This window comes from Platalea leucorodia, assembly GCF_965183815.1.
Source record: "Platalea leucorodia genome assembly, chromosome: 2".
Taxonomy (NCBI): domain Eukaryota; kingdom Metazoa; phylum Chordata; class Aves; order Pelecaniformes; family Threskiornithidae; genus Platalea; species Platalea leucorodia.
Window position 1 is genome coordinate 82,640,910 of NC_138824.1, and position 27,573 is coordinate 82,668,482.

Below are 27,573 nucleotides of genomic sequence, written 5' to 3' on the forward strand. Positions count from 1 at the left end.
GAGTTTCAGGAGGGCCTCCGAAAAGCCTATTGTGAATTATTTGGTCTCACCAAATGGTGCCCCACTGTGCTGATGTATCATGCTATGCCTGTGGACTGTATGAGGCCCTTAGGGTTCCTCCACAAGGGCCTGGGTGTTACTCACTGAAGTGTCAGACACTGCAACTGCTTCTACTTGTCATGGGGCTGACATTTTTTTGGCTATAGCAAACAGTGGGCTGCTCAGGGAAGCACGGTAGTGGTATGATGCTCTCCTCTGAACGCTAATAACACCTACCTGTGTGTTTCTATGTCTCCAAAGTCCAGGAGTGCATGGAAGCAACTGGGCAGATCTGCGACTAGCTGAATTGTGGGCATGTTCCCTTAAAGAATAGTAACTGATATTCAATTGAAACATGTGGCATGAACAAAACCATTCTTCCTCTGTCCTGGGAACATGTCTATGTGTTATCTCCCTTGTTTTTGTACTTGGGGAAATATAGATGAGAGGAGGCTAAATGCTTTCCTTAAACACGAATAGTTAGTCAGGGAAAACCTAGGATTAAATTTTACCAGATCGATACTCATTATGTTAGGCTGCCTCTAATGACTACATTCCCAATGTGTGCTGTCTTTATGTCTTCGTCTTAGGCTATAAAACTGTCTTGTCAGGACTGCTCTTTCTTCTTGTGCTGTTTACTGTCTAATAAAGAGTTAGTCCTAAATAATAAATAAAGTAACAGTAACACTTTGGCCAGAATGCTGCTATAAACTCTCACACTGAAAATTGAAGTTGTTAAAGAGATGCATGTAGATCACATGCATGGGGCCAAACCAGAAGCGTATGTCAAAACTTCTTTTTTACCAGATGTGAAAGTAGCCTATCGCCTGTGCATAAGCACAGCACATACTCTTCCCCTGCCAAATTAAAATACAGATGTGGCCACTCCACATAAGGGTTTCAAACTGCAGCAATTTTCCTTTCCAGACAGTGACAACTGATCAGATGGAGCAGTCTGAGGTGCTAAAAGCCCTTGGTCAGTATGGTTAAAGGAGTCATCCCAAAAATAAGCATTTGGGAGAATTTTGCAGCTCTTTGGCTGTATACTCCTGAGAATAATTTTTCAGCTTTTTGGCTCCATACCCCTGAGAATTTTGGTGTTGTCACACTTCTGAGGTGTGTTTTGTGTGGGGTGAAGCACACACAATCTGTTAAAAACAGAATTTAACTCTTTTTTTTTTTAATGAAATAAAAACTTTGACTTATGAAAGTTATAAATAATTAGGGACAGATTCAATTCAGGCCAGTAAGCTCCTCAGTGTAGATATAGTCTCATTTGGATGACTTTGTAGAAGACTCCTACTCAGCACGACTACTAGTGGTAGAAACCAGAAAAAGACCATATGCCTTGACCCTGCAACATGGTTTATGTCAGCAGAGCTCTGAGCCTATGTGAAAGCCATATGATGCTCCTCTCAGCAATGCAGTGAGCATCCTGCATCAAAGAGCTGATAATTTCCTTACAACAAGTGGTTTGGTACCAGTAAAGTAGGTAAGTAAGCAAGCCAGTCAGGTACCAGCTTTGGTACCAATAAAGTAAGTAAGCCAGTCAGTTTATAAGATGCTTATTTTCTAGGCTGGTGAAGAGTTCTCATTCCCTCTCCCATTCTTCCAGCCATTTTATACATAGGAAGAACTGATGACTGAAAAAATTGCTGGTGAAAGACACCCAGGAAGTGCCTTAAGGATGTCTTGGAGTTAAAAGACAGATCCTTCTTGGTATTCAGGATATGAGACACCACATGGGAGGTTCCCAAAGGGAGAGGGGATGTATGAAGGGGAGGGCATAGGAGACTGAGCTAAATATGCAACAGATCAGGTGATGTGAACATTGAAGCTGAGAGTCAGGAGGGAGGAATTAATTTCCAAGTAATATTCTGCGCAGATTGTATGGAAATGAGTCGAACTATAAGGAGGTAAAAAATGGGAAGTTCCCAGTAGCTGTAGAGTTTGAAAATAGAAGGAAAATTTTATTTTATTAGTGCTAGATGCGGTGAGTATATGGGTCTGTGTGTCTCTGACCAGTTGCAGATTGCCACCTGTACCAGCTCCTGACCATTTCTGTTGTCATTTGTGCCTATGGTTGACCCATCCCATTTGTCTAAATCCCATTGTTCATCTGTGTCCCATGTATCATTTGGCATATAATTCCCATAAATCAATGTGTGCTCAGCAAAGTTAGTCACCCAGATTGTTCTTTTTCTTCAAGTCCTACATATGCCTTCTGACAGTAAAGCAAGGAACATTATGGAGACATTAAAGGAAAACCTGGCAGAATTGTGAAATAAAGTGAAGGTCCAAGCTCAGAGGAACAAAAAAAAAAAAAAAGAATTAAAATCGATTCTGAGACCTCTCTGTGGCCATAGAGAGAAGTATTGACCAAGCCCTGTATTTGAGACTGTACCTATTGACTCTTACAATTGAGCTTCCATTAATTTCTGCAGCACAAGACAGGAATCACAGAGAAGGAACAAAGTAAGAAATATTTAGAGACAAAGGAACAAAGTACCAATTTTTTTTTTTTTAAATAAATGTTTTGAGGTGAGTATGTGAGCAGAATGAAGCAGTTCATTCTGACTGAAAATAGAAACCTAGTCTGGTTGACAATATTTCAATATTACTATTAATACTTTTTTTTTCATTAAGTAGATCTTCCCTCCTGCCTCTCTTCTCAGTGACCGTTTTTTATCTTGTGGTTCCATGCGGTCTCTTAGATGAGTTGGCTACGCTGACTTTGTAAAACTTTATTAAAAATAAGATTACCCAGGAGGAGTTTGACTGACCCTATGCTGGAGTGCAGATTTCATTACTAGAGATGTAATATCATCTTCTATTTAACCACATTCAGGAGTGTCCCAGGCCTCTGCACACATTATGCCGTTCACATGTTGATCAGCAAGGAAGAGCTCTGTCTTCATTAATGCAAAACAACTGAGCAGTTTCTCAGAATTGGGTGTGAGGAGCATGTCTGCTACCTGCTCCCAGTGAGGTGAGAGCCTTTGCCTTTCCATTTGCTCACTTCAGTGGGCACTGTTTTGTGATAAGAAAAGAAGTAGGGGCATGGATCCTTTCACGTCATAAGAAAAGCAAACAATTCAATTTCCCCAAGTACTACCCATGGCTCTATTGCATTGGAGGAATGAAGACTTCAGAAAGAGATGCCTTGCAGTGAGGTGCTTGTCATGACTTGGAATGGAAATACTTGAAAGAAGAATAGAGAGCTCAGAGAAAAAAAAATAGTTTGATGGACATATGAAGAATTAAAACATTCATTTGAATATTTTCCAAGTTGACATAAGTACTAAGTAACTTTGCACTATAGGCTTCTAGTTTCAATGGGAAGTTTCTGGATGTAAGATTTCTGATTCACTGTTTTTTAGATTTATTTCCACAGACTCATTTGCACTTGGAAGGCTTTAGCTCTGGGACTGGCTGCACTCACCCACAAATGTGACTGAGGCTTGTGTAGAAATACCTGAGTTAGCTTTCAAGTAATTTGCTCAGAGGTGCTCTGTGCCACACCAAGATGATACAGAGCTCAGCACAAGCTATAATGCCTGAGGTTAATGGCCTCCAGTGAGTTCCAGCCTGCCATGACTACTTCGGTAGCAGCCCTCAAACTACCTATGTGAAAGCCAGCTCCAGTGCATTTATACAATCCATTGTGACTGCTATGGCTATATATTCTTTGTAGACTGGCTCAGGTTGGCTGGGTAAATCAGGAGCATGTCAACTGTTTAAAGAGCTTTTCATTTCTGAGCTCCTGGTTTGAGAAGTGAAATAAAATAGTGCCTGAAAATTGTTCTTGTGCAGTGTCTATTAGATAACCTGTGTGGAAATATCCCACTGCACCCCAGAGCTGACAGTAATATATGTTTCTGTTATCAACCTCAGCAGAAAGAGGCAGGGAAGAATGAACACGTCGTATGGACTATCCTGTAATGCCAAATGCAGAACTGAAGAGGTTTTGTAGTGTGAGACTTACCTTCCTCTTCCAGAGCTGGGTCTGTGGACAAAGGCATTCACTGAATGTGAAGCATGCCAATCCAACAATTTTCACAAGTGCTTTAAGGCACAAAAAGGTGCATCTTAGCAGGGATTCTCCTTCCGTGAAACATTGATAGGATTTTACCGGCATGACTCCCGTTACATTCAGCAATAGTCCCACAGCTAAAAATTCACATACCACTTCAGAAATAGATTACTCACTGACCTCAGACTATGCCAATGTATATATATAGATGGCTTTAGCTGTGCTTACTCCAGAGACATTTTCATTCTATGACTCATTCTGTAATCACCTGGATCTGACAATCACTGGAGTATTTGTCTTGTGAGGGCTCAGTGGTATTTTGCTGAAGAAGAGCTTTCAATTTTGGAATGTCACATGCCCTTTTTGTATCCAGGTCATGTCATAAGGCTGTATTTTTGCTCAGATGTTCTCTCAAGTTAATGAAGTGAAGGGAAGCAGCTTAAATCTTGATGTAAGAGAAGTGTTCTCTTGATGCCATTTTGTTTATTTATACTTGTATGCGTGCCTGCACGTGCACTTCTGGAAATAGGCAGCTGGGACTAGGAAAAATTGTACTTTCCTCTGTCTGTAATGCTTTCCTGCTGATTCCATTCAGTGTTGCCTCTATCTCTGACTTGCTTTGAGTAGGGCATGTTGTGTCTCCTCCAGTCTGTAAATACCATTGCCACAAGTGGCATTGCTCAGATATATTCCTCCGATACTTGGTAGCATTTGGGCTCTGTGATATCAGTGGTAATGAGAGTCCTAAAAAGGATTTAGACACCTGAATATCTCTGCAGGTCTTGCTCTGGCTCTGTAAGTGCCTTCATGGCTCTTAATCTCATTCTGTTGATCATAAATGTATATTGATATCACAGAATATGATTCTGAGTCTCAGATGCAACAGTAAGCACCCAAAACTGTTGCCATATTCCCACCAGGAGATATGACATTCTCAGCAAGCTACGTTATTATATATGATAGACGAACTTTCAGAGGATGTTGGTTTTAGCTTAATGAAGCAGAACAGTAGTTTTGTCTTTACTTGATTTTTCCAGCAAATTGCATCAGTGCAAAGTACCATACAATTACTGTATTCCAGAGGTTCCTGAGATCTCTGCCCCTGTGGGTTTTTTTGGTGTTTGGAGGGGTTTTTTCGTTTGCTTGTGTAGTAAGTAGAATTGTCATCAATGAATAATAAAAGTGACATAAGCATAATAATTTCTGTGATACATTGGATTATGGTGAATACTTCTAAAGAAGAAGGAATTCTCTGTTTACTGGGCATGATTATACTTAGGGAGTCAGGGTGATGCACTCCACAGAAATCCCACAGAAAGACAACCTCATAAATGAAAGGCATCGCTCCCCAACAAGAAATGTCACCTTAATTTGTAAGCCTTAGGGTAACTATGTTGTTCTGGTGTCATTAATTTTGCCTCCTGTGACTGATACATTTCCCTTGCTGTTAACACTTTAATGAGGTGATGATGTTTAAATGGAGGAAAACATTGGTTTTGCTCAAAGGCAGAATGCTAGGGAAAGAGAAGGCTTATCTAGGTACTTGCAATAAAGACTACCTGTGGTCTACCTCCTGCTTTCTTACTGGAACCTTAAGCAAACTTGTTAAATCGTATGAATTTTCTCATCAGGGGTTGGACTATGCATTATACAGATCCTTGAAAACAAGTGTGCAAGCTGCACTGCTTCTGGAGTAGCTGCAAGATCCCCATGGCTCAGAGGAACTTTCCTAGTTCATCAAAGCTGCCTTTCTCTCCCCAGCCCAATATCCAAGGTCCCTGGCCACAAGACTGGCTGACCTGCCTTTGATAGCACTTCTCCAGTCCTTACTTTGCCTGCCTCCCTCTGAACAGGGAGGAAGCTAGGAGGATAAACAACTTGCTCCTGCTTGATGACCATGGCCAGCTGAGCTGTCTCAGCAGTAGTTCAGCCTTGCTGTCTGACTTACAGGGATGTGCTTGCAGGGCCATGAAGGGATGCATTGGCAAGCTCTTGAAGTGTTAATTCAGGTACTTGTAGTACTGCAGCTGCAAAAGCAGGGACCCCCATGGATGGTAGCTTTGTTTTAGGTCTCATGAGGACTCTGCTGGGCGTTGGAGGATGTTCAGTTTGATGGAGGAGAAATGGTTGCTAAAACCCCAGCCACCTCCAGAACTGGCAATTAAAAAAAACAACTCCAGCAAGCTCTGCTACCCTCCCCTACTGTCCTGGGGTCTGTGTTACCAGTGCTCAGTCCAGCATGTGGGTCTTTGTCCTGCCCTCACCCACATTTTGATCCCCTCCCTCATTTAAGCTCAGACATGAAATTCCTGCTCCACAGATGAGGGGACGCCTGGGCCCTGCCTCCTCACTTTGCCCCTTGGTCCTGTTCCTGGATCCCTGCTCTATCCCTACACTCAGGCAGGATTGATTTTAGTCTTTTCAAACAGTCCTGATGCTTATCCTGCTCCCTGTGGTAAGGGGAGAAGGGCAGTTCAGATCACCTTTTTCCCCTCTATGTGCGATGAAATAAACCATCCGAGATGGTGGGAAAAGACTCCTTCCATTGGCACATGGACCAAAGTCAGAAGGTGGACCAAAAAATATTACGTATAGAGAAGGACACAAGATTCTTCACAGATCTGTAAATATCTTGCCAGTATTTTCACTGTCATTCCATGAGGTGGTTCTGCCTCATTATCTCTCATTTTTGCTTCCACATCTCTCTGCTTTGCCCACAGTTCTCTGTGTGTGTGTGCTGTATTTTAGTTTGCCTTACAAAATCCCTTAGTAACTACACATATCAAAGAAAATTGGCAAGTGCACAGGTATCATTTTAAATCTCTTGTATGATCATAATATTCCCACTAAGGACATTTTAGTTATATGGTTGAAATTAATATGAAGAAAAAAAGGCTGCCAGGTGCAGCCTGGAAACCATACACCAAAAAGGCGGAGTTGAGATGGATGTGAGAATTCGGATATGATTAGTTGCAGTTAGGATGATCTTCAGGGAAAGCATACAAGTAAATCTTCTCAAGAACCTACCAAATGAAGGAAGCTTTAGGGCTGTGTGTGATCAATACTGGAGACTAGTCAGCAAAATCTGCAGTTAGCAGCTGGACAGGGCTCAGTGTACATCTTTCAGCACTCACCACTCAACATGGGGACTCCCCCATGCATTGGGATAGATTCACCCCCTCTTGCAGCTGACAAGAAAAGGATTCACTCTCTGGCCAGATGTTGGCAAGGTAACAACCACCATTGGTACAGGAACTATGAGGCAATATGCTACAGCAAATTCAGGGGAATATTTGGTATCTTCAGGGTGTCTTGTGGGTAAGGTGAGCAGATGAGTGCTGAGGACTTTTTGTAAGAGCTGAGTGCCCCAAAGTAATGGGAGGTGTATGAGACATTATAATGTCAGGGCTTTTCAAAAAGGCAGTGTATTGGAGAGTCCCGTTGGCTGGCTAGCAGCAGCAACACCCCCAGGGAAGCAGGGGGAAGGGAGCTGCAGGGAAAAGAAATGGTATTTTAGCTGTTTGTCACGATACCAGACATCTACTTTCTGGTGGATTTGAGCATTAGCTACCTGTTCTGGGTTTGGGGTTTTTTTGCCTGAGTCCTTTCAAGAAACAGACATTTTCCTTATGACTCAAAAATAATTTTGATTATTTTGAGTGTGCCTGAAAGGCACCTGGACTGTTATCTTGTTGCATTGGAGGTGACAAAAGAAAAATGAGGGAGGAAAAAAGGATTTCATTATAAAGTATACCTTGCTTAATATTTTAGAGGTAATGTCAACTCTTTTTAGATTTTAGGCAGTAAAATCAAATTAAATGTTTCCAATGCCTTTGAAGAGTTTTAGATTATGTTCTCAAACCTTGGCTATACTTCATAGAAGTTTACTGCTTTCATTTTAAATGAACTGTTAGATTAGAAAAATCTTATACGATGGAGCGTGTGAAATGCTTCATTGGAAAAAGTGATGTGTGCCCTCTTTAAAGTGCACTTCTTCTTTCAGATGTACAATACCTATACACCCCCTCTGCACTGCAATAATATCAACAGCAGAAAAAAAAAATAAAAAAAGAATAAAAGCACTGCAAACTTCAGTGCTCAGTTAGTTACCTTTTTCTTATCTACTTCATTTGGCTTGTGTTTCCTATGCGTATTTACTGATAAGTATCTTCTGTTCTTATTTGGCTGGAAATCTTGCATTACACTTTTGATGTTCATAAAAAAATATAAATGATCTGAAAAGAATTGAATTGGTGATATTTCACCAATAAAGCTCTTTCCAGAAAACTCTGAGGATGAAGAGAATGTGACTGGTTTTGCTGGCAGTACTTAGGTTTACTAAGTTCTTATACTATTCCACATCCACCAGCAGAAAGCAAGTAAAAGACATCACAGAATTGAGTAGAGAAATGGAAGGGCTATTTGCTTTGTTGTAAGATACAGTGCTCTAGCATGTACCTACTTAGTGTACATCTCAACTGCAGTCTGTGGTGCAGTAGCGTATTTCCTAACATAGGTAAGCATGTTTACTAGGTTCTGCTGAGACTCAAGAATTGAAAGCTGTGGTGCTCACATATGGCGGCTTTTGCAAGACAACACCATGAGACCAAGAAAAGTTGACAAAAAGCGTGGCAAAATGCCAAGGCACTCAATGCCTCCTTCACCTCAGTCTTTACTGATAAGACTGGTCTTCAGGAATCACATGCCCTGGAGACCTGTGGGAAAGTCCATATCAAGGAAAACTCGGTGGAGAAGAATCAGGCTACAAAGCATTTAGGCAAACCAGACACAGACAAGCCCATGGGACCACATAGGAAGTACCCACAAGTGCTGAGGGAGCTGGCTGATGACATTGTGAGGCCATTCTTAATTATCTTTGAAAGGTCATGGTGACTGGAGGAGGTTCTTCATCATGGGAAAAAAAATGTCACTCCTATCTTCAAGAAGGACAAGGAGGAGGACGATCCAGGAACTACAGGCTGGCCAGCCTTACCTTGAAGCCTGGAGCAAATCCTCCTTGAAGCCATTTCCAGATATGAAGGCCAGGAAGATGACTTGGGGTAGTCAGCAAGGATTTATGAAAGGGAAATCATTCCTGACCATGCTAATAGCCTTCTACAATGACTTGACTGGCTTCATGGATGAGGGGAGAGCTGTGGATGTTGTTTATCCCAACTTTAGCAAGTCTTTTGGCACTGTCTGTCACAACACCCTCACAGACAATCTATTGGAACAGACTATCTAAATGGACAGTGAGGTACATGGAAAACTGGCTGAATTGCATTGCTCAAAGAGTTGTGATCAGCAGCATGAAGTCCAGCCGGAGACCAGTCACTACTGGTGGGGTCTATACCCCAGTCTATATTGTTTAACATCTTCATTAATTACCTGGATGATGGGACAGAGTGCACCTTCAACAAGTCTGCAGGAGATACAAGACTGGGAGGAATGGTTGGTGCCCCAGAGGGTTGTACTGCCATTCAGAGGGACCTGAATAGGCTGCAGAAATGGGCCAACAGGAGCCTTACAATGTTCAGCAAGGGGAAATACAGTCCTGCACCCGGGGAGGAACAATCTGGAAGATGGCCATCTGGCATGCAGCTTTGCAGAAAAGGCCATGGGGGTACTGGTGGGCATCAAGTGGCACATGAGCCAGCAATGTGCCCTTGCAGCAAAGAAGGCCAATAGCCTCCTGGGCTGGATTAGGCAGAGCATTGCCAGCAGGTTGAGGGAGGGAATCCTTAGCTCTTCTCAGCACTGGTGAGGCACATCTGGAGTGCTGGGTCCAGCGCTGGACTCCCCAGTACGAGAGAGACATGGCCCAGCAAAGGGTCATGAAGGTGATTAAAGGACTGGAGGATCTGTCATACAAGAAGAGGCTGAAATTGCTGCAGCTGCTCAGCCTGAAGAAGAGGGGATTCAGGGGGGATATTATCCATGTGCATAAATAACTGGTGGGGGATAGATGGAGCCAGATTCTTCTGAGTGGTGCCTAGTTACAGGACAAGAGGCAGTAGGCACAAACTGAAACACAAGACATTCCACTTACTTACACATAAGAAAAACCTTTTACTGTAAGGGTGACTGAGTACTGGCACAGGTTGCCCAGAGACGCTGTGGAGTCTCCATCCCTGGAGATATTCAAAACCTGACAGGGAATGATCCTGAGCAACCTGCTCTACATGAGTCTGCTCTGGGACTAGATGGACTAGGGTGACTGGGTGATCTCCAGAAGTTTCTTCCAACTTCAGTGATTCAGTGATTCTGTTTGTTTAGATGTAGAGAAATATGTTGGTCAAGCTGCCCAGCTAGTAGAAATTCAACAAGTAAAAAGGAAAAAAATGATACTATGGAGGGAGAATTGCAGATTATTTGGCTTGTTTTAGTTCGGTGTTGGAAGTGAAAACACATTTATAATGTAAAAAGGAAGTGTTTTTTTAAAAACAATTGTTGCAATAACTAGTTGAACAACACACTTCATTGGAATTTAACAGCTTCAAAACATATTAATGTTGTGGTTTTTCTTCCCAAAACCAACACGTTGGTTTCCTGGAACATGGGTGGTCTAGCACTCAGGAAGCTGATAGTGTACTAGGTTTAACTGGTCACATTATCTTTCCATTTTTCAGAAAAGAAAGTAATAATGTTTTCATCTTTTGTAAAGCAATTTCAGATCTAAATATGAAAACAAATGTACGTATTTATATTCTGTGCACTGACTTTTTTTAATATAAGGAAAATTATGTGATTAAAAGTAATAATGAGAAAAAAGAGAAGAAAGTACTTGATACTTAATGCTTGTATCAACTTGTGTACCACTGAAATTCAGGCATTTAGCATTAATCCTTTTTGATTCAGTTGAGAAGCCCTGTTTATTTTATCATGCCTAAAAAACCAGGAAGCTAATAGACAACTAATTAAATATTAAGTCTCCATTCATTCTGCTACACATCAGTGACTGTTGAATAGCAGGAAAGGAGGTGGGAGGGAAGAGATTACAAATAGCTGTTTAATGAAAGCTGTGTCAAGCTGGAAAAGATATTGCTAAAATATTTGTTTATGGCAAGGCAGACATCTCCAGATCAGGTGCACGAAGAGCTGCTTGTCTAAGTCCATTTTCAGTGGACTGGAGTCAATGTGAAAAGTGGCCCTTGCTGGGAATTTCAGTGGCAAGCCTTTGCATAGAGTGGAATAGGTATGGAGTGATAATCTTTTCATTTTAAGTCTGAGAAGGAAGGGAGAGAGGAGTGGTTGCAATGCTAAAGCATATTCTGCGCTGGTACGGTGGATAAAGAAAAAACTGTTATACTCATGCCCTCACGCAACTCTTCTCATAAATCCTTAAATGCAAGGATGTAGTTCTGTGTATTTATATAACAACTTCCAATGAAACTAGGTTAATTAAATTAGTGTTGATAATGTTTTTCTTTTGATCGATATTTACATGATCTCTTTGGGAAAACTCACTTTCTACTTGTTTTCAGCCACATCTGTACCAGATTGTATGGAGGCTGAGGGATCTGTACTTTTGTTTCAATATATATTGCAACATTTTTATTGCATTCCACAGGTCCTCCAGTAAACGTTACTTGCAATATTTTTATCAACAGTTTTGGATCAGTCACAGAAACCACAATGGTAAGTGCTATGATGCCATTGGCAAGAGAACAACAATACTTAATATATGTCATGAACACAACCTGTCAATTTTTCTATTTATTGTTCAACTTGCAGGTCCTCCTGTAAATGTTACCTGCAACATATTTATCAACAGCTTTGGTTCAATAGCAGAAACTACAATGGTGAGTGGGACTGGTCATTGAAGCCATCTTGTGAAGGAGTGGGATGTGATGTAGAATAGAGATGCTCAGGACGTGGGGACATTTACTAAGTTATTAAGCTACTAAAAACCTACCAGCTGAATTAAAATAAAATAAATATAAAATAACTATATAAAGAGATACATAAATTATTAAACTCAACTACCAAGTCTAAACATATATATGTAATGACTGCACCATAGTCTGTAGTGACTGTGATGGCAGCAAATACAGGTGTGAGCAAACCAACTTTCTCAGGTTTTATTGGCGCTGCAGAGGCAGAGGAATGGCTGCAGCTCAGCTGTGGCGCTCCCTGCCAAGTACTCCATATTTTGAGTGGGTCTTACACCACATGCTGAATTATCTGCTGCTGCAGACCATGCTGACAGAGCTACCAGAACGGTCTTGTTTAACTCAGCTAAATCTCTGTGAATTGCAGCCACATCAGTAACTGAAGTGAATGCATAACTTGAGTCACATGACTAAAACATATAGCTGTAAGGAGAATTGGGTATTTTGAGGGTTAAATTGGTACTAGGAAATAATGGGATCCCAGCTGACAGAAATGTGTATTTTGGTTGAATTCAAAGAATGCTACCAGTCAAAAAACAAGGCCAAAATGAAAATGTCAGAGTTTTAATTTTCATATATATAAAAATAAACAGTTCAATTTTTCAGTTCAAGATGAGATATTTCTTCTAAAAATTGCCAAAATTTAGGATTAACAAAGTCAATCTAAAAAAGTGGAAATAAAAATTTTAGTCCAACTTTTTTCTTTTTTAGTCTGGAAGTGAATTTTCTTTTTTTTTCAATATCTGCTAAGAAAAATGAAAACATTTTGTCTGAGTCCGTTTAAAAAGATGCTGAGCTTTTCAATCTTCTTTTTCAAACAATGAACAAAAAAATCAGTGGTTTATTCAAGCAGACATACACCTGACTACTGGCATTAGTCCAGGGAGAGATTTTTGATGGCTTTCTTATAAAACGTGATAAACCTATAATAATTATCAGGTACTTATATACAAGAAGTGGGTTAAACCCATTCTAGAAAGGGTCTAGTGACAAATCCCAGCTTGACTTTGAAGTCTTCAAGTCACCGCTGCCACAAAATATACTAAAAATGAGTGCTCCGGCATTCATTGAAATTTTACAAGAGTTATTTTCATTGCCTCAGGTTACTATGGACAGCTATGGACACTTTTGACACAATTGTAATGTAGTTTGACAACTCTCTTTTCTGGGGATTCCTACACGTCATCCAGGTCTTTCTGTATTTGCTGAAGCCAGAGGCAATAAAGGTGCTTAGCATCCTGTAGGACTGAGTTCTTGGTAACTAAAAATGAACTTGCTACCCACAAAAGGACTTAAGGTATACCAAAGAACTATTTTGTTTCAAAAAAAAAAAGGAATAGATACTGCTTTGCAATCCTTGCATTATGAAGGAAGAGCAGATATTTAGCCCGACGTAATTATTTTATTTAATATTCAAATACTTCATTTAAATTCAATTGTAATTCAAGCCATCATTTTTGAAAGAGATGCTTAAAGAATGTAGGAACACAAATCTGCTCCTAAATATTTTTATTTAAAAAACCACCCTGTTATTTAATATTTTCTAAAGATAAAGACCAAGTTATTGCTAGGCAGGTTGCTTTCTTAAATAGTGTGGGAAAGACTCTTCTACAAATAACAAGCTATAACATACAGAGCTATAAAATAAACAGATAAGTTAATGCTTCAGAGTACGTATTTGTAATATTTAAAAACATCTTAGAAGAAAACTAAAATCAATTTAAAAATGACAGGAAAAAACATATCTGGATGTAACATAATTATCAATAGACTTAATTTTCAGGTTTTTTTGAAAACTTCATTTATTCTCCTATGTTTAAAGGATTCTGAGAAGATAGCTAATGAATGTAGCCTTTTTTACCCAGCCATGTCTGTTGATGCTAGCATGTAGAGGCATCAGCATAGCATTAAGTAGCAAAAATCCTGCACGTCACTGGCTTTACAAGATGGCATTCAATGAAAATATTTGCACGACCTAATGCTGATTGCATTAATTAGACTCCTTCATTGCTTTGATTAAATCCCCTCATTGCATTTTACCTTCTATCAAATATGTTAATGTGCACCTTTCCAATGTTCATTAACACATTCTGCTGAAAACAGCCAAACATTCAAGTAGATGAAAACAAAGACTATTGGCTTTCTTATTTTGCTTTGTTCATAATATCTGCTGAAATTGTGCAAAGACTTCTCTTAGATGCTGTTCAATGGTTTGATACTGATTTTCTTAATGCTGTCACTTCTTTAATGACTAGTGTGACTAGTTTTAGGATGTTTTAAAACCACTCTGAGAGGCAGACATCAATTACTGTTCCATCTACTTTGCCTTTCTGAAACAGATGTAATCATGTGGTAAAAATGTTGGCATCACTTGTGATAAATAATGAGTTTTGTTTGACTCCTAGGATTCATTTTTCCCTATGAAATGCTCTTGATGGTTTTGACATAAAACTAAAAGATTCATTTAACACTGAGGATTGTAAATTCAATAGAGACACTCCTGTCTCAGAGGACAGGAATGCTTAGTGAAATCATGAATATGTGCTGAAGGGACATTATCAGAATATAACGTGGACAATCTACAGTAGCTCATTGGAAACATGGGACATGCAAACTTGTTTAGAGAAGCTTTCAGTAGGAGAAATGAACATTGCAAACAGGATTACAGTCCCAGACTTACTAAATTGAGTAACCCAGGTTCTCAATAACATCAGCAGAAGTAGCTTCTGTTTTCTGATTAGGACAGACACCAATATGAAATTCATCCCTGTGTGAAAAGCCAGCACAACTTTTATGTCCAGTGTATTCTTCTAAAAGCTAAAACCCAACATTCAGAAATAAAACAGGATTTTGTGCTGGCTCTCTCCAAATGGATGAATTCCATAGAGTCTTCATGAGATTTGTTCCCAAAAATCTAGGGAAACAAAATGCATATGTATTAGTCTTTCTGCACTATAATGCATGTATGGGACAGTATCACAACTAATTTTATTTTTCTCCAAAAGAAATGGTTTTCTTTCGTATTAGAATGATGTATATTATACCAAAATAAAAACAGTAAAAAAAAGGCCAGATCAGAGTCAAGATGGAATTGTTGGAAATTTCATTGGTTCGCTTGTCTTTCATTTAAGCCATGCCTTGCAAAGAAAGAGAAAAAGACGTTCCTGAGTAACTTCACTGAATAAAGCAGTTATGCCAGTAAGCTCTGTATCTATTTTTGGAAGCATTCACACATGCAGTATTCAGCAGAAAATTCACTGTACAGCATGACTGCAGTTGAGTATCACAGATGAGTAATCTACATCAGGCTGGGCAGAGTCCCAAAGAATTCAGATGTTCAGTGTTGCTAATGACCAGGATTTTTTAGCTATCAGCTGTAGGAGAAGCTAAGAGCAGTTTGTACATTGATGAGCTAATTGTTAATTACAGAAATGACTAACTGTGAGGACATTATTATTGTCGTTATGCCCTATAATCAATGACTGACACTATGCAGCAGGTTCTCTGTTGGGGTACATGCATCAAACTCCAGTTGTGTTTTGAGTACTTATGTTAGCAGAAAAATTTACTGTTCCTTTTAAAATTTTAGGAGCAATAAAGCTTGGCTGTGGCTGGCTGTATGATATTATCTTCCCACTAGAAAAACATAGTTACAAATCAACTACTTAGATCATGATTAATTCACATGTATAGATTTAGCTGCATAAGAGACTCCCACTGAAGCCATTGGGGACACCTTGCCTGCTTAGGTACATAGGTAACCAAGTGCTTTTCTGTCACATGGCCTTGAAACAGATGATTAAGCCACTACTTTTCAGGTAGCATTCATATTTAGGATTTGGAGAGAGAGAGTAGTCTCTCTGGCAAGCCCCTCCTATGCATGGAAGGCCAGCTAAATCTGCTGTTTGCCTCAGACATCTGACTCAATACCTGGGCAATCAATGTTGTTGGAAGGGAAGATAGGAGGAAGGCTAAGATCTAAGATCACCATCAGTTCAGAGACAGAAAATAGCACCAAAAATAGAGCGGGGCTCCTCAGCAACCCCCTGCCACTGCAGTGCCTGAGGTCAAAGGGACCCAGAGCTTTGCTGAAGCTCTGGGGAGTGAACTGGGTGGCCACAGGTTTCCTGGAAGATCATTTCTCTCTAAATTGCTATAGCAAAAACTAAGTGTATCTGTGGACGGAGTCCCTGAATCTTCAGATAAATCTACTAAAACTAATCAGATGACTATTCCTTTAGTATGTTAGTATTACCCTGATCTTATGGCTTGAGAACAGAGGAAAACTGTTTATCTGAGTTGCCTTGAGCTATCGCTGGCATCAGTGTTGCAGCTGAGATTGGATCTTCAGGTCCACACTCTTCGTTCAGAGCAGCAGTGCTGTCAGAAAGAATTTGTGGAGCAGGTGTACTCATGGTCGTGTAGGAGTGCTTTACTACAGTCCACCCACTTCTACCCTCAGGAACTTGCAGGATACACACTGTAGTCTGCCTGAGCTCCATGTTGTGACACCATTCTCAGGAGAATTTTTCTTCAGAAGATAGTTATAATGTTAGCACAGGAAAAGTAAATTCAAAATTCTGCACATGATTAGGTCTGACTGTGTAAACACACATCCCTCTTGGCTGCTTATACCGCAAGCATAGGAGAAAAAAAGTAATGATGGTTTTGTGATGTGCATGTTGTTATATTATATTTCCATTTTTATTTCTTATTAAAATATCTAGACATAAATATATATATATGCAAAGCCTATCAAACATAAACAAGGGTTTCAGTGCTGTTTTCCTTCTAACAACAAAGCTTGCAGAGAGAAAGCATTTCTAACTGTATCAGTGTGATGGGTGATATATTTATGAAGGTACATATTGGAAAAGATAGTGTAATCCTGTTGGTATTATTTATACTTTTGGTATAATATATATCATTATATGCAAGCTCTTCTATGAATAAGGATTTTTCAGACTGTTGTTTGTTATCTAAATCACCAACTACTGAAGTTTATGAAAGCACATTTATTTTTAGACATTTAAAAACAATTTCCTGATTTGACTGATTTATGATTTCTATGTCATGGGGAAAGAAATCCCTCTGCTTTCCATAGACTTCATTGTATATCTTATTTCAAAGCAAAATTAAAGGCAGTTGCACAACTAGTTGTAGTAATTTTATTCTACCAGCACTTGCTGATGACAGCTCTTGCCGCCTTTTCTGCAGAATGAAAATCAAGTGCTTTCCTGGCTTTATAACTAAAACTGTCCCATATAAACATACAAGACACACAGTTTCTAAGACCAAGAAGCAAGGGAAAGTATGCTTAGGATTAGTGTATCTTCACAAGATGTGATGACATTTCATAAGTTCAGAACTGCAAGTAGCTATTTAATCCTTAACTGTATGAAACACCACCATCATAAAAAGTACAGTGGCTTGTGAAAAAAAGATACAGGCTTGTATAAGTATCTTTAATAAGTGTGCTATTCTTGAGACCTCTTTCAGGTCTTTCTTGCTCTGATTAGTTGACATTCCTGTTTTGACTTGCATCTACCCAACAGCAAAATGAAAATGATCGATAAAGAAAACAAGAAAAATCATGTTCCTAGTCAGATTGTAAAACATCATCCCACAGGGTTGAAAAACCACATCAGTTTGGATGTCAGAAATAGTCTGTCAGGGCGGCAGCACACCTCATCACCAACCTACTGAATGAAGGGTGGGAAACGCTGAAGCTTGGAGGGGGTCATTCACAGAGTCTGTGTATTGGGCAAGCTGCTTTCTGCAGCTCTAATCAGAGTGAGATTTATTTACATTTCAAGGATGATAAGTTCTTTAGACTATGTAGTTCAGCGGCCTAACTAAATCCAGGTCAACTCATACATTTTCCAAGTCAAAAGCAAAGTGCTGCCATTTTTAGAGTACTGCTGCTACCATGAAGCAAATCCTAAATGTGAGGGATTTGTACAGTTGGAAGAATTATTTGCTAACATATTTCTTCATATAATATATTTGATATAAATATTATTAAAGTAAATATTATTTCCTTTTAGAGGAAGAGTAGATGTATTTCTAAGACTGTGTTCACAAGCAAGTTAAATGTAGTAATTTCAGGTAAATATGCTATAACAGCAGGGAAAGCTGGGAGAGATGGAGCTCTTATTTGCTGACTTTGGAAATTCAGGATAAGGAGAATAAGCATTAGCATCTTTCCATTCCCTCCAGAGAGTTTAGACCCTAAAAACTCTTTTCACACTCCCCTTTAATAGCCAGTTCTTGACATGGCGTTAATGTTGGTTCTAAATGAACCTCTAAATAATTGCTGCCTTTCCAAGTTGTGACTAGCAGACCACTGAGCAGAAGAATGCAATTAGAACAATTTTAATGGGTTGCAGAGAGGGAGGAGTGAATGAAGGAACACACAGAGAAAAGCATACGGTAGATAGAAAAAGGACACAAACAGTAAATAAGAAGTGCTGATTTAATTTCTTCTATACAAATCTGGCTTCACTGGAATTAGCAACTATTCATGAGTACATTAGAAATAATTGATTTACTTACTGGAAGCAATTTATTTAAATTAGTAGTTTTATAGAATCTTTGTTGAAATTGTATATATCTAGCTGTAATGTTTTTTGACTTTCTAAGTACCTCTGAGTTAATCCATAGCATTTGAAAGAGGGTTATATTTAATACTGGAGGTTACAGTTAATTTTTTTTTCATCACTGAAGTAATTTTGATTTGGAAAATGTACCAGTTGTGTTTGTTTGGTTCAATACAGCATTTAGACTGCTTTATCTTCAAATGACAACTCTTACGTTCAAAGGATAACATAAATGTTTGCTGTAACACTGGTACTGTAGTAAGTCTAAGAGCATAAAGAAAGCTAAAGTGGTCTTCCAGTTTTGGTAAGTGGCTTAGTAACCTTTTCACATGGCATTTCTGTAGGACTACAGAGTGAACATTTTTTTGAGACAGCAGTGGAACGACTCACGTCTGGCTTACAGCGAATATCCTGATGATTCCCTGGATTTGGATCCCTCTATGTTGGACTCTATTTGGAAGCCAGATTTATTCTTTGCCAATGAGAAGGGAGCAAACTTCCATGACGTCACAACAGACAACAAGTTGCTGAGGATTTCTAAAACTGGAAAAGTGTTGTACAGTATCAGGTAAACTAGTTAACTTTATTTTTTTTTCTCTTTATTCCCTTCTTTCTTCACTCCCTCTTTTTTTCTGGATGTAACTAGGCTTACAGAACATAATTTACATATTTAATTTTTTGTTGTCCCATGTGTACAACTGAAATGAGACTTAATCATAGCAGGGAAAAAGGAATTTTGCCTCGTTCTTTTGCTAAGCCTTTACTTTTTGCAAAAAAGTCTGTAAGGGGCATAGAAGTACTTAGTCTTGTCAGAAACTTAAGGCAAATACTTTAACGGTACGCCTCAAAAATTTCCATCAGTGTTAGCTCAAGTCATTCCTCTTACTAAGAGAGGAAATCAACTCTTCAGTAGTTTGTGGGTTGCAATTTAAAAGTAAAGGGGAATAGTATTTTAAATGACTGCTCAACACCTAAAGTAAAAACATGCTTGAAATGCAATAAACTTGACATACAAGTCACTGGGTAATCGGATGTATCTATTCACATTTAAAAATAACTGGAATTACACAAAGTGTTTTTTAATACCAAGTGCATTGAAGTGTGTGTCATGTGACTGGATTTAGGCTGAATTAATAAACTCTGACAAAACATGATTTGATATGACCTGATGGAATGGGACATATGCAGAGAATCAGCGTTGCATTGCACAGGCATAAACAGCAGCAAATAATCTGCAGTATTTATTTGACATTCAGCTTACCATGCACTGTTAATTGCTTAATATAGGTAGTCAAAGATACAAAACACTGTATTATTCCTCTTAAAATTGTTTAAAAAAAAGTAATTACTGTGTTTTATTTGTGCCTGGGAATGCTTCTCAGCTTTTGCCTTTCTTGCATTGTGGAAAGTAAACATGATAGAATTTGTTTAACAGGTTGTTTAGTGAATTTACTCATCTGTAAGGAAGATTAGTTTAGAAGGCAGTTGTTTCTGACTGGGCATTCTGTTTGTGACCTGCAGTTTCATTAAGGAATTATTATTGATCCAGGTTCAGGACAGCTGTGTTCTTTAGGATAACATGGCACTTCCTCCATTTATTTAATTCTCGTGGAAATTCCTTGATAAGACCCCAGTAATATTTGGATGGATTAAGCAGCGTGAAAAGTAAATGTTTATTGAGCAAGGTTTCAAATTGGTGTACCTGAACAGTTTGAGAAAAATAATAGGATACAATGATGAAACTAGCACCAGCAGAGTGACAAATACGCTGTCACTTACAAATATTTCTTCTTTCACCCTGGGAAAGAAATGAATGCATCTGCTTGTTTGAATGACATCAGACACCATCTTATTGGAGGCAACAGTGCAGTTGGGTGCTGTTCTGAATGCAGATGGATAATTTTCCTGACATTTGTCCATGTGGGAAAAGTAATATTTCTAGCTGTCATATCACATTTGTAAAATTCCCACACCTAAATGCAAATTAATCTGAAGCCGAGTAAGCAGTATTCCAATGGAGTACTGAGCAAAGCTCATTGTTTCTCACTTGTATCTCACAGCAGTAATAGAGGCTTACCTGGCACCTCTAACATGGCATATAATTTTGAACAGTACTTTACAGTAAAGAAAACTTTCCAGAGTATGCAAATTTGAAGTCAGAAGTACTTAGAAAAACTTGTCTTTATTCCCTAGGTACTGGGTTACATGCGTCTGTGTGTTGCCAGTCACTTTAGTTGTGCTATGTGGAAACAAACAGAAATATTTTAGTGGTTGGTTTCAGTACATTGAGAATGTTATAATGTTGCCATTTTCACTACTGCATGAATAACACTTAGTCCAGCATGATGATATTTAACATTTAGCATTTAGGGTGCTGTAAATGTTTAAAGCACTTTACAAAGATGTCTGAGAAGTAGTGGTGTAGGCTGTTTAGTCATATTTCCAAATTTAATAAAATCAAGGACAAGTTAATCTCACATAAATATAAACTTTCTGCATAAAATGAGTTTAGAAGTGCTCCTGGTAATTAATGGGTAAGAAGCAAAGTGTGTGTATTATATGACAGTGGTATTCCTCTTCCCTGTATACTGCACCAAAAACATGGAAATAAGCTGTGCAGGAGGCACAACTGGCTTATGCTGTTAAATGCTCTCAGAGGGCAGCCTTCCCTTTCTGAAAAGAATTTGGAAAGTCATCTGGGGCTAAATCTCATGGTCCATATTTTACTAAAACAAGACACTCGGTGTAGGATATTGGTGCTCAAATAAGTCATGGCAGGGTCAGCGAGGGTCTGGCCCATGTGTTGGCCCCATCACAGTGCTTAGCTTTGGGAATTATCTCACCTCGTGGTAGCCATGAGGCTCTTTGTCCTTCTCTCAGCAAGGGATAAGCCATCCTGCATTTACTGGTGATGGCAAGCATGACGTAGATTTCCATCATAGTTTACCTTACAATAATTGGTTATGATGTTCATGCTTGCAGACTCTTAGATCTATATTTAATCCTCTGGGAGTTGTTATAGAAAATAAAGCCAGAGTTGTTGATAGTTGATGTACCCACCTATGAATCATAGAAGTTTAGCTGTCTAAATCTATTTTTAGATATTTTATGTGTGCTCAAATGACTACCTTGGTATTTGTTTTGATCTCAGATAGCATGCTATATATGCTATATGGAGCCTGAGACTCTGTAACTGGATAACTGGTCTAAACCTTTAGGTACTGCAGAAAGAACTAGAACCTCGGAGAGGGAACCCAGCACTACTCAGTACTGCAAATATATGCTACTGCCACTAGTGATGTAGCAACAGCTCTTAGAGGTGCATGTATTTTGAGAAGTCAGCAGTTACAGGAAAGTTATATTCAGCAAACAACTACACTTTAGTCAAGATCAGTCTCAGTTGCACTCTTTGAGCTGCAAAACAGTTATATAGCTATAACTTTTATTTTAAAGCCCTCTGCAGAGAGCAGTCAACAAGAGGGGTTTGTTATAGCAGTGTTCAATAAAATTAGCTTAAGTTGTGTATATTTTGTATGCTGAAAAAACAATGAGAGTTAAAATCAGAATCCACATAACGTCACACCCCAGATGCCTGTGACTCATCTGTTCCCAACCCTTGAATGATCTCTGCATGGATTGGATTTTGTAGGGGGCTATGCACTTAGAAAGAGCATCAGCGCTGTGTGATGATACCGAGAATCTTGTTCCTGGCAGTCATGTTCTGTATGACACATGGATTTTGCATTGTATACAATGCTGCACTGATTTTATGTTCCAGGGGCAAGGATCACATCTTCTCTGGCCCATTGCGGGCACCTGGGACATCAGCAAAATGTTAAATAACCTCACAGGAGGCTTTGCGTTCTCTCTGAGCCACTCATTTGCGCTACCTGATTCCCACAAACTCATTTCAGGCTGCCAGCCAGCTCAGAATATTAGCATCTGCCTAAAAGCTTATTTTAGCAAAGTGATAGAAAGTGGAATGGTTTTATTTAAGGTTTGGGGCTTTTTTCTGCATTAATTCCCTCCCTCTCCTTTTAATATTTTCAGTGCATCTCAGCCATATAAGCTTGATGCAGAAGGTGATATAACTCAACTGTAATATTGATCCATGGCATTGAACCTAGAATATATTGGTCAGGAAGGTAAAGGGGCTATAACTCCTCTTTTTTACCTGCTGCTCCAGAAAACACTCCCAGTTGCCTGACAAAGTTGTAGAGCTGTGCTCTGAAACATAGTGCTAGTGCATTTAGCCAGAAAGAGTTACAAAGCAGATTATTTCATATTTTTAAAATATGCAAAGATTTTAGAAGGTGTTGCATAATTTGACAAGAAAGCCACTTGGAATTCTAGGGAGGAGATTTCTGCAAATTCACAAATTAGATTTCTCCCCCCATTTTTGCTGTTCCTGTTCAAAGAGGAATGAAATACCTAGGAAGAATTTATTCAAGTCTTTCAAAGTATCTATTTTTCTGTCTTTGTTTATCTGCACAGTGCAAGAAATGTTACAGTTATGTAGACAATTAGCTCTTCATGGTTTCAACTCTTGACCTAGATTTAATTGTTAAATGTTATTACGGACGAAAGCAGGGTGTCTACTAGAGAGCAGTACTGTGCTGTTAGGGCACCACGAAACAGAGAAAAGTCAAGCTATTAGATTGCTCTCTATTTGTGCAGCTGTTCTGGGGGTGATTACTAGCCCCTCAGTTCGGCAACAAGTAGCTGACAGGATGAGTTGGCACATCCAAAAGCCATTGCCTGCTTATGCAACCAAAGAGAAGTATCTGTGAAAACAACACATTTATTTGCAATGCTGTGTCCCATGACAGCTGCCTTATTCAGGAGTTTCCAAATTCAACTCTTCCTTGTGTGGCCATAGTGCCAAGTGACAGAGCACTGAGTCTACTCCCCCCCTGCACCCCCACCGCCCCACATGCCATTTTGGATTATATTACGAGTCATGATTACCATGTCCCTCACATAAAGCATCAGAAGTAATCTATAGCATTTTATAATTCAGCTTTTCTGAGTGAAACTTCTGTGTTTTCTAGTCTCCTCTGTACCTTTGTTCTTTGACCTGTGGGAAAGAAATACAAAGCAGATTAAGGAAAAACATGGGCAACACTGCTAGTCCCTCTGCAATAGACTATTCATTGGGAAAAATGGCCACTACCCCTCAAAATATTTTGGTTTTAAATAAGATCAGATCTTAGATCTCTAGCATGGCTACTACAGAATATGTTGCCATGTTACAGTAAAGTCAGGCGTGGGTTTTCTGAAATAATTTTGGGGTACAGACCTTATCAGCTATATGATAATGAAGCTCCATTTACACCTGATGACATCGTTGTGTGTAAATCACCCATGGCACAGCACAGCCTAGCCTAACAGAGTGGCAGGAAATGTGTTCTACAGCTCTTGTGTGCATCTTGTGCTTTAATTTGATGACTTCAATTTTATTTTACAATCTAATGTTGGGATTTAAGAGGATTTGGACTTTACTAGCAGCATTGTCTTTCCATGTGACAGATTAGCAGAGGGGAGAGCAGAGAGACTGTTATCATGATTGACATGGCTGTTTACTGTGTAGCAACCCCTCTCTCTGACATCACACAATCATGTTTATTACCTCACCTCCTACCGGAATAATACTGGTGTTGGCAAGGTGGGGATTTTCCCTTGGAAATTAATCTCAATCAGCACAGGAATACTTTCATAGAAAATTGTTTAGTTCTCCCATTGGCAAAACTGCACACTGTCCCATGCTCACTGTCCTGATTTTCCAAAAGGATAAAACGTCTTTATATACCTTAAAGTAACTTTTCCACATTAAAAAAAAAAAAAAAAAAAAAAAAAGCATTGAAGAATAATCAATGCAGAAATACTAACTGAAATAGAGCACAGATCTAAAGAAATGTTGGGTTTGACAGCTATTATATATTATAGGCAGAAGCCTTATCGACATTATATAAATAGTGCTAGAATCACTAGACTTTATTAAACTGCACAATGTTACTGGGACACGGTGACTTCCCAAATTGTGGCTGCATGCTATGTGAATCCAGTGAATTTGACAAATTTGTCTTCCCATGGGCATGATTACAATAATAACAATGGTTTCAGAGGCTAAAAAATTGCAGCCTCTTGTAGGACAAGCAGCTGTTCTCATTATGGCTGAACCCAATGTCCCTGGATTATCATTAGCTGCTCACTTTTCACCCGTCCTTTTTCTTTCCTTCTTGCCCTTACTCCTGCCTCTCCTTCCACCCCCACCCTCCTTCCTTTTGGGGTCTTTTAATTAAATGGCCTGAGATTCTTCGTATCCTTTGGGGTGTTGGTTTTTTTTTTTTTTTTTTAATACTCTTAACTGCATCCTCCCATCACCCACTCTTGTCTTTTTCACTCCCTCCCAATCTACAGATCCAGACTGAGGATCTAGCCCTGGGTTTCCAACACTCTTATTTTTCTGTTGTATCTAAAGTACTTGTTTTGCATAGCAAATAATAAAAGCTACTAAATAAATAATAAAGCCTAATGTGAGTACTTTGTTATGCAACTAGAACAGCTATTGTCAAAACCCTATTGATCATCTTGCTTAGGGAAAGAATAATTTACATTTTAATGACACAAAATTAGCTGCTTTTTCACTTCACAAGGCATTTGAAGCAAAGTAGGGGTATGGACATTATACCTGAACATGTGCTGCCTCACTTCGTCCTCTAATGCCATGCACGTCTCTAGCTGACACAAACGAGCACTGGAGGTGAGGTAAATATAAACACAACAGAAGAGCTACTTAGACTGAAGGACAATGCTGCCAGGAGAACAAATGGCTCTGAACTGGTCATAAGTAGGCTCAAAGTGGAAGATATAAAGTTTCCAATCATATACACTTTGAATTCCTAGAGCAATATTCCAACAGAAATAAGGAGGAGGGGGAATGGAATTAGATATTGAATGAACCTTGATCATTTTTGAAAGGGATTAGATGATGTGACGATGTGTGATAGCAGATGACCAGACCTGATGGCCCAAGATGTCATTTCAATAGCCCTATATTCCTGTGTCTCAAATAAAAAGGAAGACTTTGTTCTAAGTAAAAAAGTGGGAAATGCTGTTGGAGACGAATTTGTACACATAAAGTTGTTCTTGGCTGACAGAATCAAAAAATATTGGGGGGTGGTTACTTCCAGGTGTCTATGCCAATGGGATAGTTGCATAGCCAAGACACATATCTGTGTACCTGCTCTCCTTAAGGTGATGGCAATGCTTGTCCTTGGTTGGTAGTAACCAATCACTCCATTTACCCGTTGAACTTGCACTGGGGCAGTTAAAGGTTAGGTGTAAAATGATGTAGGTGTGGGAGCCCTTTCTAAATGGTACAATAAAGCATGTTTTCCTGGAACGTGCTCCCAGGGATGAAGGTCTTTTGCCAATTGCATTGCAATATATGGCTTAGAACAGAGATGTCACCATGCCAGAAGGAGAGCAACACCATACTAAACACACACTGCAGGAAAATTAAGACAGAAAATGACAGAGGAGAAAGGAGAGATGAAATACTGTTCTTCATGGAAAGGAAACAGGTGGTTACAGAATTTAACTGTTACATGAAGTCATACTTGAATTTAATTTCATAGATTTGTTTGAGCAATAATTGGAAAATCATTTGCTGGCAGCTCATGGGCTGGCATTGTGTATCTACAGACAATGATGCATTACAATGAGAAGTGGGATGCCAGTAATGAGAAATCCACCACCCCGCTCCATGCCAGCTGCTGTGTTGTTAAGCAGCACATGAAGCAAAGCAAAGCACTGGAGGGAGCGAGAACATGCTCATAAACAGCAGTATGGGAAACTCCAGACTACATCTCGCATTTTGCCATAGCAGAGAAGGCTCCACGTCTCCTCTAAGCTCGACTTCAGCCCATTCCCATCTGACGGAAATGAAGCTGCAGAACATGACAAATATTAGAGAGGAATTCCAGGACTCCTCAAAAATAAGGGAAAAAGCAGACAGTTTGACTGTTCCATTTAACAGGACAAAGCCTGTAGACTGTGAAAATTACCAGAATTGACATTCAAAATGATGAGTCAGGTCCCTGAAAAAATAATGAGACAGACTACAAAATAGAAAGCCCTTTAAAAGAAGAATGTCACTGGGAACTTTTTCTTTTTGGTCTTCTGATATACGAACAGTGTGTGTATCCTTCTTTCAGTCACAGGTCACCCAAGAGAGGGGGCTGGGAGGAATACAAGGAGATTTTAGATTCTTCTCCCTGTTTCAGTGCCACTAGTCTGAATGGCATTTGCTCCTGTGTCATGCGATGCAGTCATGGTTGCTGTGCAACTCCATCTACCCTGCCAGTTTAATAGGGAACTTTGCTTGTGCTTAGGTAATATTTTAATATTATTTCAGCAGCTATAAGGATCAGGAATTTAATCTGCCAAAGAAAAATGTACCACTAAGAATATGTTTACCTTTATTGTCAGCTTGGAGCTTTAAGAAAAATACCAGAAATGTTGCAATTTATGATAGCATCTTTAGAATTGGCAATACTGAAAAAAAAATCCCACTTGTCACTAAACCCAACACTGTGGGCTTTGCACAGGCATAAGACTTTTCATAAAAATGGCACATAGACAATGTTAGCAGTGACTATGCAGGTACTACTTGTGTTCTGGTATTTGCAGCATAAATTCCTAGGCTGCGAAGTCTCCTGTCCCGACAGCTGAGCTGCAGATGGGTGTAGCTTGAAAGAATGAAGGGATAAGAATAGAAACAAAATGTTATTTTTGATACCATGCCCACTCATAGTGAGGCATTTGTTGCTCTTCATGCTTATAAGGAGATAATCATGCTTCTTTTGGAGATGGGAGGGACTTGTACCCTTATCTCCAAGACTATTTAAATTTCCAACAGTACTTCTATATTAATAAGTCCGACCCTAGTTATTTCTCATTAGAAAAAACTGTATGAGGAGGTTGTTGTTCTGCAGCCCACTCACAA

At 39.3% G+C, this 27,573-nt stretch overlaps 1 protein-coding gene across 2 annotated transcripts in view; it reads left to right on the forward strand.

Annotated features, from left to right (window-relative positions):
• GLRA2 (glycine receptor alpha 2) overlaps window positions 1-27,573 on the forward strand; it is a gene marked incomplete at both ends in the record, with an annotated part of 125,755 nt that overhangs the window by 9,652 nt on the left and 88,530 nt on the right. The window contains 2 exons of one of the 2 annotated variants that reach the window (XM_082337828.1): window positions 11,643-11,710; window positions 18,908-19,131. In XM_082337828.1, the coding sequence (XP_082193954.1) occupies window positions 11,643-11,710; window positions 18,908-19,131 (292 nt within the window). Of the gene's footprint in view, window positions 1-11,642; window positions 11,711-11,806; window positions 11,875-18,907; window positions 19,132-27,573 lie in introns of both variants that reach the window. The other variant, XM_082337827.1, reaches the window with a different exon arrangement.